General features: G+C 30.7%; 1 protein-coding gene across 1 annotated transcript; it reads left to right on the top strand.

Annotated features, from left to right (window-relative positions):
- The first annotated feature begins 10,312 nt into the window (after positions 1 to 10,312).
- Positions 10,313 to 13,870, top strand: LOC107949590 (uncharacterized). Its single transcript, XM_016884303.2, has 6 exons — positions 10,313 to 10,714; positions 10,813 to 10,945; positions 11,907 to 12,010; positions 12,189 to 12,333; positions 12,422 to 12,562; positions 12,737 to 13,870. Exons 1-6 carry the CDS (start codon positions 10,674 to 10,676, stop codon positions 13,622 to 13,624), a joined length of 1,452 nt encoding a protein of 483 aa, XP_016739792.1. The 5' UTR covers positions 10,313 to 10,673; the 3' UTR covers positions 13,625 to 13,870.
- The last annotated feature ends 1,804 nt before the right edge of the window (positions 13,871 to 15,674 follow it).

The following is a 15,674-nucleotide window of genomic DNA, read 5'->3' as shown; positions in this document are numbered from 1 at the left end:
CTATTGAGACATTTACTACTGGAAAAGTCTAAATCATTGTGAAATTTATAATGTCACCCTGGTTGAGTGGTTAAAGGCTTTAATGATTACCCATAGTGCACAAGCCTCAATTGAAATAACAGCAACTCTAGAAGGCAATCGACAATAGCAAATTTTGAGATATTTTTGTGACTTATGGAGAAAAACAATTAAAAGAGAATCGTGCTGATAATGTGTTATAAAATAAATAGACAGAGAGTAAAGAGCAAAGAACATGGGAGAACAAAAGAGAGAGCGTATTTTATTGATCAATTGGAATATTTATAAAGCTTCTCCAAAGTCTCTATTTATAGATATAAGAAGTATAAATGAAGTAGAAATTTACTTCTAATGACTATTAGAATTTAAAGTACATCAAAATTTATCTTGATCTTGATAGACATCCACTTAATAAAATAGTCATAACAGTTACAACTTTTTATATCTTTAAAAATTATAATTTTTTTATTGTAAAAAATGTAAAAAGTTTTTAAAATTTTTGAAATATATATTTTTACATTTTAAAAAAATTAAAAATTATAAAAATAAATACTTCATTCAAACACAGACTCTCATGGTCAAAATGAATAATATAAACCTCTTAGAACACTTGTTAATCATTTTTTACATTTTTTAATTTTTGTACAAATTTTAATGTTTTTAATAATTTTTACAACTTTTTAAAACATGAAAAAGCAAGCAAAGATAAACTTACTTATCTCAGTATTAATATTAAGTCCTTAAACATGAACTATCAAAGTTTATTATCCAACACATAGCTTTTTTAGCGAATTCAAAACAAATTAAGGAATTATGGGGCTCAACTTACCTATAAATAATTCGTTATTTATTCATCTAACATATATAAATCTTATTGAGCATTTAATAAAATATAAGATCACTCATCATAATTTTGCATAAGTTTCACTTATCACCTCTTAACTCCTTATACATATGGCTAAATACTTTATTTATGCCTCTTATAATACTCATAATGGACGCACAAATTGAAATCTCTTCTCATCTTTTGGGGGCTCTTTTATAAACTTATCTCAAGAATTTATTCAATATGGCCACAAGTGTTGAAAACTTAGTATCATGTCACATTCATTAATTCAATTTCTTTTAACTAGACTAATTTTTAACCTTTAGCACATAACATCTTTTGTTCTCATATAACAATTTATATTCATTCAGAGATCTCATTATCAAGATTTTAGTTCATTTCGCCCTTAGTAACTCTAGTGAAATAGGACTTGAATGCTCGAGATCCCAACCAAACACCCTAAAGCATTGTGCTAAAAGTATATCCATCCAAATACCCTAAAAATGGATCCATATTGCACAATTGTATGGTGCCATATGACACAAATCACAGCCTTCTATCATAGTCTCCTACTCACAAGCGTGCGCACTAATCCCTATGGCATGTCGTATGTATCCTAACTGTTCCTACAAAGCTTGCTTGGCCAATTCACGTTTTATTTAGCTTATTCACATATGCACATATATCACATTTATGTAAATAAGGCTCTTTAAGCTTCCATCAAATATCTAACATGTTCAAATTAAATATATTCACACATAATAATTATCACATTCCATTCATAAATGGTTCCATATATTAAGATCCAAAACCTATTACAAGTTTGTTAAGCAAATATTAATATGTTTTCATTTTCATATTACAATTTACTCTTTAATATCATATTTCACCGATTTTCACATATTTCAAATCACATTAAATTGTCATTCTAGGGCAACCAATTCTTGTTACATTTTACAAGGAGATAAAACATTTGATAACCAATGTTTATTAAGCCATATCTTTCCAAAATCACTTATTTTCGATACTTTAATTCATAGAACTTACATACACACATTACATTATCATTTCCATATTTATTCCACAATTACTTTAACAAGAATATTTACTTAATAAGTATCTAAGTATAGGAATTTGTTAGATTAATTATATTAATATTTATTTTATTAGTCTTATACATGAATATGCTAATATATAATATCAGATTGGATCGTGAATGTGTTGAAATTTAGTGGATATCAATTACAATGTAATATTATGTTTTAAATTGAAAGCACATGCAAATGGACTAATTTGTAAAATGTGAAAAGTTGATATGGAAGGTAAAAATTATAATTGGACATATATAAAAGTGATATATGATATTGAATGATTTTTGTAATTATTTTAATTTTTTATGAGAATGATTATTGAGTTTTGAATTAATTGAGACTAAATTGAAAAGTATTCAAAAGTATATAAATTCTGCTTTAAAATGTAAATGAGAAATTATTTCTATTATATTTGCCCATGTAAACAAGATATGAACTAGTAGGATATAGATGACATGTCATTAGGAAGTATTTAGCACGCTTTCTGTTCTGTTAAAGCACTTTGGTGTCACTCTGTTCTGATTAAGCACTTCAATGTTATTCTATTCTGACATTGCACTTTGATGTTATTTTGTACTGTTATTGCACTTCGGTGCATCTCTATATTACTTCTGCATATCCTGCATGTTCCATTAAGTCTACATTGGGCATCCGATAAATTCCAAAAGATAAAATAAAGTTACGATCATTGTGAGAAGATTAAGTGTAAGTGATTGGGATAATAATGAATCCAAGCACAATAAATGAAGTATAACATAGAAATTTTATTACTATTAAGTTATAAACTTATTTATTATAACATTTTTGTATTTTGTTTACATTGAATTAATGAAAGGTAAGTTTTGTAACAACCCGTTTTCAGTAAAATCGGAACAGTGGTTTTGGGACCACAAATTCGAGTCTGTAAGAAAATTTATTTTAAATTTTATTTTATGGTCTACCGTATGATAGGAATATCGTATAAAAAATTCATCAAGAAAATTTTACCGGTTACATGTTTAATTGATAAAAGGACCAAATTGCATAAAATGTAAAAGTTGAGTTCTAGTAGCTATAAGTATCAAATAGCTATGGAATTCAAAATTGGAGATCCTTATATGGCAATTAGACCATTAAGAGGAGTTAGTAGATAAGTATGAAGATTCATCCATGGAAAATTAAATAAAGAAAAGGACTAAATTGGAAATTGAAATAATTAAAGATGATAATAATCTAATATCATCTTATTTCATCATCTTCCCCAAATTAAATACATGGAAACCCTAGCTAAGAGAAAATAACTCAAGCAAGCTTATTTGGCTTAATTAGGTAAGCAATCTTGTCCCGTTTTTAGTAATTTTCATATTTCTAAGATTGTAATAGCTTAATCTAGCTATCTTGGGGATTAATTTGTAAATTTATCAAAGTATTAAATTTTTTTCATGGATGAATATGCATGAATTATAAAATTTATGATAGAAAAAGAAAGGTTATTGATAGATAAACAACTTTTGTAAAGTGAATTTTGATGAAATTATGATTTAGGGACTAAATTGTAAAGATGTAAAATTCATGGAAAATTTCTGAATTGTATGAAATACATGGGCTTTTAATGTTACATGTAAAAATTGGCTAGGCTTGGAATAAGGATTAAATTGCATGAATTTCATTTTCCGAGCCTAGGGACGAAATGATTATTAATTAAAAGTATGGGGGCAAAATGGTAATTTTTCCTAAGATGTGAATTGAATTGAATATGAATTGTATTAAATTGAGCTAAATTTACTCGTATAGATCCGGATAGACCAAATACGGAGCTAGATCGAGGTAAAAAAAAGTAACAGATTAGTAGTATACAAGTTCACGAACATTGTCGAGGTAAGTTCGTATAACTAAATTGTATATATTTATATGTTTGAATTGAATGTTGTATATATATGATTTTTGAAACTGCCGTGTACATTAAATTGATTACATATATGACAAATCTCGATAAATATTAAGTCATGTTTGAATAGATGAAATTCGATTAGATACAGGGTTCCTGTATTGGTTGTGGTCTTGCATATGTTGCGGACACACCATAGCTCGAAAGAGCTTCCTGATATTAGCCCTTTTGAGCTTTCCGTTATATAGTTCTTGCGAGCTTCCCGTTAATAGCTCTTCGGAGCATCACGATATGTTGTGATCTTGTATGTGTTGTGGGCACACCGCAGCTCTTATGAGCATCCCGATATATAGCTATTCTTGAGCTTTCTAATTAAAGGCTCTTTGTGAGCTTCCTGATTAATGGTTCTCTGGAGCTTCTCGATATGGCTCACTTGAGCTTCCGAATATATGGCTATTCGGAGCTTCCCGATTAATGGCTCTTCAGAGCTACTCGTTATTGGCTTGCATAAGCTTCCCGATTATGGCTCTTATGAGCTTCCCGTTATATAGCCCGGATAAGCTTCCCATTACATGGCTCACATGAGCTTTCTGTTATATGACTTGATAGAGGGTTTTCCATTTATGTGTTGTAATAAGCACCCCTAAATATGAATTGACAAATTTCAGATTCGTACACTTCATTGTACTACTCTTGTATCCATCGATATTTTAAATGATTCAACGGGTAAAGTTCTGATATGAGATAATATGAATTTGAGATGAATTATTATGGAAATGTGCATGCTATATGGATATATGATGTGGAAAGCATATATATATATGAAAATTGTTACATGATGAGCTCATCCTTGTTTCTTGATATTCAAATGAAGTACATGACTAACATGTTTCTTAAGGTTATATGTGTTTAGGCAAATTGCCAAATTTCTTTGGATGAATTTTGCATGCTTACTTTTAATGTAATTGATTGGTAAGTTAATTTTTCGTTGTACGAACTTACTAAGCATAATATGCTTACTCTGTTTCCTGTCTTATAGTATTGGAAGCTCGTAAAGGGTTGAAGTTGGTCGGAGCTACATCACACTATCCATCGACCCACATCGGTATAAATAGTAAATTACTTTTGGTTATAATGGCATGTATAGGTTAATTGGCCAATGTTGGCACATAAATATTTGGTTGTAACTAGCCACATGAAATGGCTTGTGATTGGTATATTTTGATATATTTATTATGTGTCTTTATCTAGTTAATATTTATGGTAAAATGATTGTAGTTTAAGTGAGGATGGATTATGCATATGAATATTTGATCAAATAGGTAAGTAAGTAAGTTTGTATACTTTGTTATATGATGTATTATACAATGCATAAAATTTGGATTTGACTTGGTTTAAATGTTTTGGATTGGCTTGTAAATGTGGTTAAGTGTTTATGTAAGTGGAAGACATATTTGGGTGAGAAATATGGCTTAGAAATGGCCTTATTTTGTCCACACGGGCGTGTGTCTCAACCGTGTGTGACACACTGCCTAGCACATGGGCGTGTGTTTTGGCCGTGTGTCCCCTGCATCTTAAAATTTTGAAAACAGAATGCTCAAAATTGATCACATGGCCTGGCATACGGGCGTGTGGCTTGGCCATGTGAACCCTACACTTACGCACGACCTAGCACACAGGCGTGTGACTTGGCCGTGTGACCTAAGTCAGAGAGTTACACGGGTACGAACAGGGGCTGGGACACGGTAGTGTGCCCTATTTGAAATGCCCACACGGTCTAAGACACAGGCGTGTCTCTTGGCCGTGTGAGCCACACGGCTTGACCACACGAGCGTGTGGACCAAGGAAAAATTGTAAATTTTGCAAAAAATTCTCTGAGTACTCGATTTAGTCCCAACTTGTTTCTAATGTATGTTTTAGGCCTCGAGGTCTCATATAAAGGACTTTATGAATAATTTCTAATATGAATGTTAAATAATCTTAAATGTATGTATTTAATCTGTATATTTTAGTAATGCTCTGTATCTGTGTTTTAACAACGAATATGGGTTAGGGGTGTTACAAGTTTAATTATCATTGTACTTACTAAGCTTTCACAAGCTTACCATGTTATTTTTAACGTGTACATAAAGAGGTGAAGTGAGGATTTGTTGAGGATCAATCTCTTCACACCTCAATGACTTGGAGAAGAGTGTGAAATCTTCCTTTATTTTGATCCAAGTATATGACATGTACATAGGTGAACTATTTGTGTGAGAAAGTGGGTGTTTAGATTATCTCACATTTGTGTTTAATATGTTTTGGATGTCGAATATAATGTATTATATGGTTTCTAAGTTGTGTTATATGGTTGGATTGATTTTGGACACTTAAGTATGGCTTAGAAGTGTTTTAAATGTGTATTTTTCATGTCCCCTATTCAACATCTTGATACATGCCTAATGTGTCTCATTACATAGAGACTTTGAAGCTAAAAACCTTCAGTTACAATGCCATGTTTGGAGACATATACTCATTTGTCTCGATATAGGGCGACTTTGAAGTTAAACTTCTACAGTGCCATGGCAATGTCTTAAGACATACAGACATTTACAGACATTACAGAGTACTGGGTCAAAAAGGCCTAGAAAGTACTCGTAATTGGATGTGATGTGAGAGAGGCCCAAAAACCCCTCATGGACATGAAGGGGGCGACAACCCTAGTAGCAATACTAGGGTGTGTTGTCCACTCTAGTCCTATTCTAAGTAAGATGTTTTTCTATTTGAAATAAACCACTACAACTCAACAATGGTTTTGCCTTCTCTTCCCATAAATAGATGGCACTGGTAGAGCTATGGACACAACTCTGAGAGATTGTTATTCTGCCGAAAAATAGAATGAATTTATTCTCAACTATTACATATATTTTTCCAAAATAACAATTTTACCGTTTTTTTAAGAAGAGAGAATTTTCATTTTCACCTCAAAAAGGAGAACTTTTTTTTAGTTATGTGTTTCGATTCAATTGGTTCGAGCCTACAGTTGAAACAGTTCGTGATACGAGAATAGTGGAGATCGTTTGGTTGAAAGCTGGGAACAACAAACGTCTGCTAAACTGAAAACACAGGTACAAATTCAGTTAATGTTTATTGCTATAAATATTACAAATCGGGTCGGTTTTCAAAATTTAAAATTTTCACTGTGCAAGAAAACTGTTTTCAAACCGAGATTTTTCCAACACTTTCCTCTCCCAAAAACCCTAAAATGTTAATCACTCATCTTGAGCCCCTCTACCTATTCAACTCTCAGCCCTAGAATGGGTGAACCCACCTTCCTTGATCCCCACACTCCTTTACTTCCGTTGATACATTGCATCAATAATATCGAATTAAGGAAATATATGTATTAAACTCAGATACCAAATATTATATTAATTTTTTTTATTTATGTTGAGATTAAATTAAGTCAAGTTTTTACTTAACTTAAAAACTCATCACTATTTTAAAAAATGTTCAACTCTTATTCCTATATTAGTATTTACATATTGTCATAATTAAATTAATCAAATTATTCTTATTAATGAATATAATGTGGACTCTCTAACTTAATTAGAAAACCTCAATCTAAATTAGAGTAATAAAAATTAGAGTTGAATGAAGAATGTTAGTAGCCCAAATGTAAGTAAGGGTGCTCAATTGGTTATTTCAATACTAACATTTTATTAATTGAATTAACCGAATTTTATAATTTTTATGCTAATTTTAATTCATTAAAATTAAAATTGAACAAATAAATACATATTTAATTAATTAAAACTAAAATCAATATAATACAAAACGAAACTATTAAAAAAAACATATATGAATAAAGCTCACAAAAACAACTCAATGAAAAACAAAGAAGAGCTTATAAATAAAGCTCACGTATAAAAGACTTAAACCTAAAATAATTTATGAGAAAACTCGAGTTAATATATGCACAATATTTGAATGTGAATACACAAAATCCTAAAACTTCAAATACCCCTAAATGTGACCCAACTAAACAGTGTGGAGTCGGGACCAATAACAACGACTTTTAACAGACCGACACTTAACTGAAATCCCATGTTCGAATGAGCTTTGCTTGCTTTCTACTTTAAATAATTTTCAGGGGAGAATAAGATATTATGAAAGTTGATTTTGTTTTATTAACAAGTGTTTGGTAGAATAATAAGTTATATTATATTTCTATAAGAAAAACACACGAGTTAAATTTTAAAGATAATATTATTGAAAAATATAATCACAAACAAATATAAAACATACTAAAATAAGAAATATATTTTTATAGATATATAATGAGTTGGTCCAATTTTTTTAATATATAAAATATAAATACACAGATGGTATTGCCAAGCTGCCACTCTTGAGTGAAGGAACGTGAGAAATAACTGTTGCTTTTGTTTTTGTTTTTCTTCCTTTTCCAAACAACCGTTTATTATTTTCATCATCATATTCATAAGTCTTTTTAGTTTACCAATTAATGTTAATCATTTTTTAGAATTAAAATTATAGAAAAAAAACTAAAAATATAATTTTCAATAAACAAAATCACGTGATTATAGGAAATTTAAATTTAAAATTTGAATTATCCTATAATTTTTCTAGTCAGTTAAGCATTTCTTTTCAAATTCATCCCCTAAAAACAAATGTGCTTGATCATTATTAATTAAAGAAAAAAAAGCATATTGATATATTATATAATTAATCATATATGTTAATTAATTAAATAGGTCATTTTCTAAAAAAAATTAATAAAATAAGTCATTTTAAGAGAGAGTGTGCGTAAAAATTCATCTAGTTGGATGAGTTTTTCTGTCAATTGTATAAAAAAACGCACTCAATTAGACGCGTTTTTACATACTCTTTAAAAATGACCTATTTCTCTAAATTTATAAAAGAAAAATTACATATTTAGCGGATTAACAAAGTTTTCGGCTAATTTAGCCATCTTATAAAGCCAAAAAAAGGAAAAGAAAAAGAAAGTGAAACTACTTTGTATTGGGGTAATTGAAATAACTTATCAAAAGCTTAAAGTGGGGCTTGTTGAAACTGTACCCCTTGAAGTTAAAATGTAAATATTATTTTATTCTTTGATTTAACTATAATTTTAAGCGATAAACCATAGAAATATAGAAATGAGGTAAGGGCATTGGGGTAATATTTCCAAATCACATCTGGACTTATGATTGGAGTTGTTTCTTCGTTTTAGTGCAATGGTATGACGACAGGTGGATGTTAATTTATATCACCTTTTTCACTCTTGGAATTATATTTTATTTTTTTAATTAAAAATTTTATTTATTTTATCATTAAAAATTAATCTTTATACAGTTAAATGTAGTACATTAGTCATTGTTTGATTGTTTTATTAGTCACACTCATTTTTAATAATACAAATAAATAAATATTTTAACAAGAATAATCAATTGAATCTTTTTAATATAATAATAACATAAAAGAGTGGCTTTATATATACCTGAAATCTGGCAGTCAAGTAAGCGCACGCAAATGCATTCTGATTCTTCCGGCGGAAAGGAGCTGCTCGCTATCTTGATGCTGTCCAAAACCCTTCAACTTATAGATTTTGACTTAAATTACATTAGTAGTAACTTAATTATTAATAAATTTATTTTTAGTCATTTAACTATGAAAAATTATAAAATGATCATTCAAATATTATTAAATTTCTTTTTAGTCACCTAACTAGTTAGCTAATGTAGAAATGAAAACACCCAAAATTCTAATATAATTGGATGACCAAAAAAGATAAAATTAAATAATTAAATGACCATTTTGTAACTTCAAAAACAAATACTAATAATTACATAATTTACCCTATGATTTTTAGATTAATTTTTTTTTCGAGAGAGAATATTTCAACATCCAATGTTATGGACTGAAAGTTTTATATATATATATAATATTTCTCATTTTTTATTTTTAATTTTATATTAAAAATTAAATAGATAAGACAATAACATATTTGTAATAATTATTTAATCTATTTAATATCAAGTTTATTTTTCAATAGTTAAAACCTTTTTTAACTAACCAATAACAACTAATTAAGCTAAGAAAATAAGATCTTATTCCTTAAATTTTTTAAAATTTAGATCATAAAATTGTTATGATTTTTTTGTTAAATTTTAAATATGTTAGTATTCAAAATTTTAATTTTAAAATTGAAGTCTAATGGATAATACATTATTTTTTTTAAAAAAAATTAGTTAACAATATTTTCAATTAGGTTTTGATTTTTAAATTAAAATTAAAAACAGAGGGACTAAATTTGAAAAGTCCAACAAGTACAGAGAGTGGGGGCAGAATTAGACCATTACTAGAAATGTAATTTAAAAATAATAAATATGGCGCGCGAGTTTCATATAGCGGCAAAACAAGAGAGTGAGTCCAACGTGGCCAGCTGGGTTTCCATGTTCTTTTCCTTGTTTATTTTAAATATATACAGAATGAAACCAATTTTGCTTTCTCTTCCATAAAAAAAGAAAAAAAAAATCTCTGAAATTCCTTTCGTTTTAGCTTCTGTTTTCTTTCCTATTATTACATAGACACACAACACATTCTAGCTTTCTCCTTATCTCTTCTTCCTCTTCCTTTTGTATTCTTCTTATTTAACTGAAACGCTTTTCTCTGAAGTCCTTGCTTTTTATACCTACAAAACAACTTTTTTTTTCTTTTGCTTTGAGTCTTTGACATGGAGATTACAGGTGTAACGTGAAGAAGAAACCTTTCTGTTATCTCTTCTTATCTTTGTTTATATATCTTAAAACATTTCCATCCTCCAAATAAAAAAGGAAAAGAAACCCAGCGTTTGTTATTCATTCTCAACATGTTTGATTTGTTTTTGAAGCCAAAGTTCTATTCAAGATGGTTAAATATGCAACACCCAGAGTTTCCTTTTTGCTTTCAATTTTGGTGGACAATCTTGTATTTGTTGATTGATTGGTTTGTTTGTCTATTGGGTTTAGTAAATCGGCATTAAGGGCTAATAAGGTGCGATTGGAGACTATAAAGAAGAAGAGAAATGCGGTGGAGAAGTATTTGAAGAAAGATATCGCTGACCTTCTCAGGAACCGTCTTTATTATAATGCTTATGGAAGGGTACTATTTTACTTTTTATATTTAATTTTTCTCCCGTTTTTTCTGTTTCTTCTTTTTGCTCAGTGATTTCTTCATTAGCTTCTTTGTTTTTCTAGCAAAATATGAACTCGAGGTTTTTTTGATGATGATGTGATAGCTTGAATTTTCAGCAATGGCATGTTGTTCATGAGACAGAGGCCCCAGAGTTATTTGTTAAGCTAGTGTGGGCATGTGGTGGAGCATATGCAATTAATATTTGTTGATTTGTTTGGCTTTTTCTAAAATGTTGCTTGTTTAGAAGGCATCTATTTGATGGAATCCTTCCAAATGTTTTCTTCTCCTGAGAGTCATGGCATCCAGACAAGTTTTGAATTCTTTTTATTAATTTGACTGAATCCTTGATATATTACAAGGTGTTTGCATTGCCACCTATGTTTTTACCGAGTGAAATGTGAGTCCGTTCAGTGTCAAATATGAGTAGCTGAAGCAAAATGAAACAGTCTTAGCAGGCATAGCCAAGAGTAGGCCAGGGCCTTGGCCCTTAGTATAATTTTCTTTTGACCCCCAATACCTAATTCCCCTCGAGTCCTAGCAACATAGATAGCTATTGTTGATTCATTCACGAGTCAGAATTTAATAATGCCCTTTTATCTTTAATGTGCTACATTGTCTTCAATGATCTCTCTTTACTTGTTGTAACCATCTTTCCGCTAAACTAGCCTCCTCCTTCCCTTGGAACAAACAAGCGATGGTGCATTATTATTCACCTGTCATCCTGTCATCCGTTGACTATGCCTTTTCGTCAAATCTTTGGCCTTGAACAAACAAGTCGGTAGGACCCGACTTGAACACAACTTGGCTAACAAAACTATGCCAACAAGTTGGAATCATGCATGGCATATGTATTGGTGTAGTCGGATTCGCATATAGAGCCTCAAAGTGACATCAGTTAAAGCTTTTAATTGCTGTGTGTTAAATGCAGACTGAAGGTCTTCTGGTCGAGCAAAACAGAACCACCTGCTACAAATTCATTGAGCAGTTTTCCGAGCTCATCTTGAAGCATGTCTCTGCAATGCAAAGGCAGAGGTATGTCAAGACTCCAATTTCCAGAACTTTTTTTTTCTATTTATATAATAGATATCTTATAAAGTTGTTGAAGCCAACATTTTCCCCACTTTTCTATTGGATAGAAATGTGAGGCATCAATTCGATTATACATTCTTATGTTGGTCATTTGTTTTGGTAAAACACCTACCTTTTACAGTGAGTGCCCTGAGGAATGCAAAGAAGCTGTATCATCTCTAATATATGCTGCAGCCCGATTAGCTGATTTGCCTGAACTACGAACCCTCAGAACTTTATTTACCGAGAAATATGGAAATTCCTTAGAACCCTATTTAAATCAAGAGGTAATAGACAAATTATATGGCTTGAAGTCCTAAATGTTGCCTTCTTTCTAACTTGTTAACATTTTTCTTAGTATTTCCTTATGTACAGTTTGTGCAGAAGCTACAGGGAGAGCCTCCTACGAAAGAGATGAAGCTTCAATTGATGCATGTTATAGCAAAAGAGTTTTCGATTGAATGGGACTCGAAGGCTTTGGAACAGAAACTGTTTAAGCTACCTTCTTCAGAACAAGTAAGCCTCTCTGCCTAGAACCTTGTCATTTGCTGCATCTTATCAGAAGAAAAGTCGAGAGAACAGCCTTGAATGGTTTTAATGTTACAAAATACAATTGCGGTTTAATGGAAGGTGATGATGCTCTAAGGCTGATGCATGTTGTAACATATTCCGTATTGGCTTTTCTTACAGAAGGAAGCCCAGCACAAGTCATTAAATGAAGGCGGTGATCACGGATACAAGTTGAACGGAAGCAAGAATGATACCATAAAGGAAAGCAACAATCATATTGATGAGAATGGATTGAGTAACATGCAAGAGTACGGGAAGCCAATAAGAAATGAAATGGACCGCACTTCTCGTCCAAGAAAGGAGGTCGCAGATGCTAAATTGAAGCAGCATAGAAGCAGTAGCAGTGAGGGGGCTTTCGAGAAAAGCAACAATCATGATGATGGTAACAGAATGAGAAACATAAAAGAGTATGGGAGGCTGAAAAGAAATGAAAAAGACCTTACTTCTCATACAAGAAAGGAGGTCGCTGATGATAAGAAGCTGCAGAGTAGTAGTGAGGGTGAATTAACTGATCAAGATATCCTGAAGACTAGTTCTACTTCGGAAGCTAGTGTTTCAGACGATGGTACAGAAAACAGGAAGCCTTTTTACTATAGATTTATTTCTCCCCCCTCTGTCAAGCCATTGGTCAATTTCGGAAAGGAAAACAACAGCACTGAGGAGCTTAAAGCACCAAGTGGTAATATAGATGCTGAGGAAATCAATAAACCGGATGATTCAGCTGTTGAAAGTAAGCCAAAACCAAGGTCAGTTAGGACGAGACGTTTGAAACCACCACCAGATCTGGGGGTTGGCTTACAAAGTGCTAAACCCGATCCAAGTTCTTCTCCAGGGAATGCTGCACCATTTCCAAAAGAAGTTTCAAGTCCAACTGAAGCAGAAGGAAGGCACAAACAGGCGTCCTCATTCGAGCGAGACATGTTTCCCAAGCATGCAAATCGAAAGCTACCGGAATACGATGGTTTGGGGACTCGGCTTGGAGCTATACATAGGGGTAAAAGAAATTAGCATTAGGAGAGTAGTGATATTTACCTTCTACATTCATTCTAATTCTTTGCCCCTATAGGAAATTAGTTTATTGGTTCATTCATATTCATCATATAGCTCCATATTTGATAATGGAAACAAGCATTGGATTGTCATTCAAGAAAAGCAAAGAAAAAAGAGAAGGCTTGTAAAATAGGTTTGGATATATGTATAGATTACAGTGTTTACCTGTTTAATGCATAAAAATTTTGGATGTTTTCCGGTGAATGATCTTTGATTTGCAAGTTTTTTGTTTTAAGGTTTTAATAGATTATTAACGTTATATATAGTTTCTTTACGAGAGGCTTTCATTATATCTTACATTTTAATTTGTAAAGAGAAGTCCTCGATTAAACTTAATTGTCAACACTACAATTGCAACGATAATTCAAGTATGCTCAAAAATGAGAGCTTGAGAGGATTTATAGATAAAAATAGATATTGTATAATAATAATAATAAAAAGTTAGAGAGGGGAGCCATTAAGGCCTTGGTAAAGTGGGTTTTAAATACACATGTTTGAAATTCACCATATACAATTTTATGTGCGAATTTTAAGTCTCATAATGTGAGAATTTTAGTCTAATTAAGTCCGCGTTAACTTGGATTAGTTCAAATGTTAGTCCATTTGTACTGCAATAGGTATTCTACTTTTTGATTGTTTGAATATGTATTTATATTTATACTATAATTGTAATTAATTTGCAATCTTTCGAAAAAAATTTTAAAGGGAGAAATATAATCACACATGAAAATAGAACATGAACCCATGTAAATTATTTGTCATTAAATTAGTAACTTGGTCACATTTATGTTGTAAATAATCTAAGTTCCTCTTAATTATATTTTTAAATAAAATATATCATTTTAACTTAGAGTGTTTGATAAATTGTAACAGTCCGGTTTCGACCCTAATTAGAACAGTGGTTTTGGGACCACAAATTCGAGTCAAAAAAATATTTAAATATTATTATCTGCGTTTATACTGCTTGAATTTATATCCATGAAATTTTCGTGTTTTAATTTTGTCGTTTGAGTACCGATTTAATAACAAGGCTTAATCGCGTAAGATGAAAAAGTTTATAGTTAAATATGTAAGGGCCGAATTGTTGTTGTCTTTATAGCATGAGGTATTTATGCAATTAGACCATTTAATTCATGCATGGACACTTTTGGACATGAGTTAGTGGAAATGGAATAAAATTATAAAGGTTAAAAATGGAAATGAATAATTACATGATAACTTAATAAAATAAAAGCATGCAAATGGCCATTATCATCTTTGTTCTTGCCGAAAATACAAAGAAAAAGAATAGAGAAAAAGAGTTCTAGGGTTTGGCACTTGCATTGGCTAATTAGGTATGTGTTTTTTTTTCCCGATAATTTTTATATTTTTGTGATTGTTGCTTAGCACTCTATCTAGCCCATGCCTCAGTTTCGAAATTTGATGATGATTTTGAGTTATGTTTATGCTTTTGTAAATTTTGTGATGATAGTTGAAGAAAAATAAAATATATGTGTTGGATTAATATATTTTGTATTTAGATTTTGATGATTTTGAGTAATTAGGGTTAAATTGTAAAAATAATAAATTGAGGGACTAAAATGTGAAATAAATGAAATATATGCACTTGTATAAGCATGGGTAAAATTCGGCTCAAGCATGGGACCTTGAAATTTTGTATATTTTGTGTTTTATGAAATAGGGACTAAATTATAAAAAGTGTAAAACATCAGGGAAAAATGGTAATTTTCTCATTTATGTGTTTTGGACTGAATTGAATGAAATTATGTTTGAATGAGTTTAATTTGAATATGTTTAGATCAAGAATTAAAGAAATCAAACTTGGATCTAGGGAAAACTAAAGTCGTCGATTAATCGTTTCGTTTCAATTATCATTGTCCAAGGTAAGTTTACAAGCAAATAGGCGTTGTAAATTTTAAATAAATATTAGTTATATATTGCTGAAATGAAATATGCAAATATATATTGTAGCCGAATGTGTATATGTTTTAGAATCAGAAACAAATGT

This window comes from Gossypium hirsutum, chromosome D03 (assembly GCF_007990345.1).
Source record: "Gossypium hirsutum isolate 1008001.06 chromosome D03, Gossypium_hirsutum_v2.1, whole genome shotgun sequence".
NCBI lineage: Eukaryota > Viridiplantae > Streptophyta > Magnoliopsida > Malvales > Malvaceae > Gossypium > Gossypium hirsutum.
This window is presented reverse-complemented; position numbering and strand designations above follow the sequence as displayed.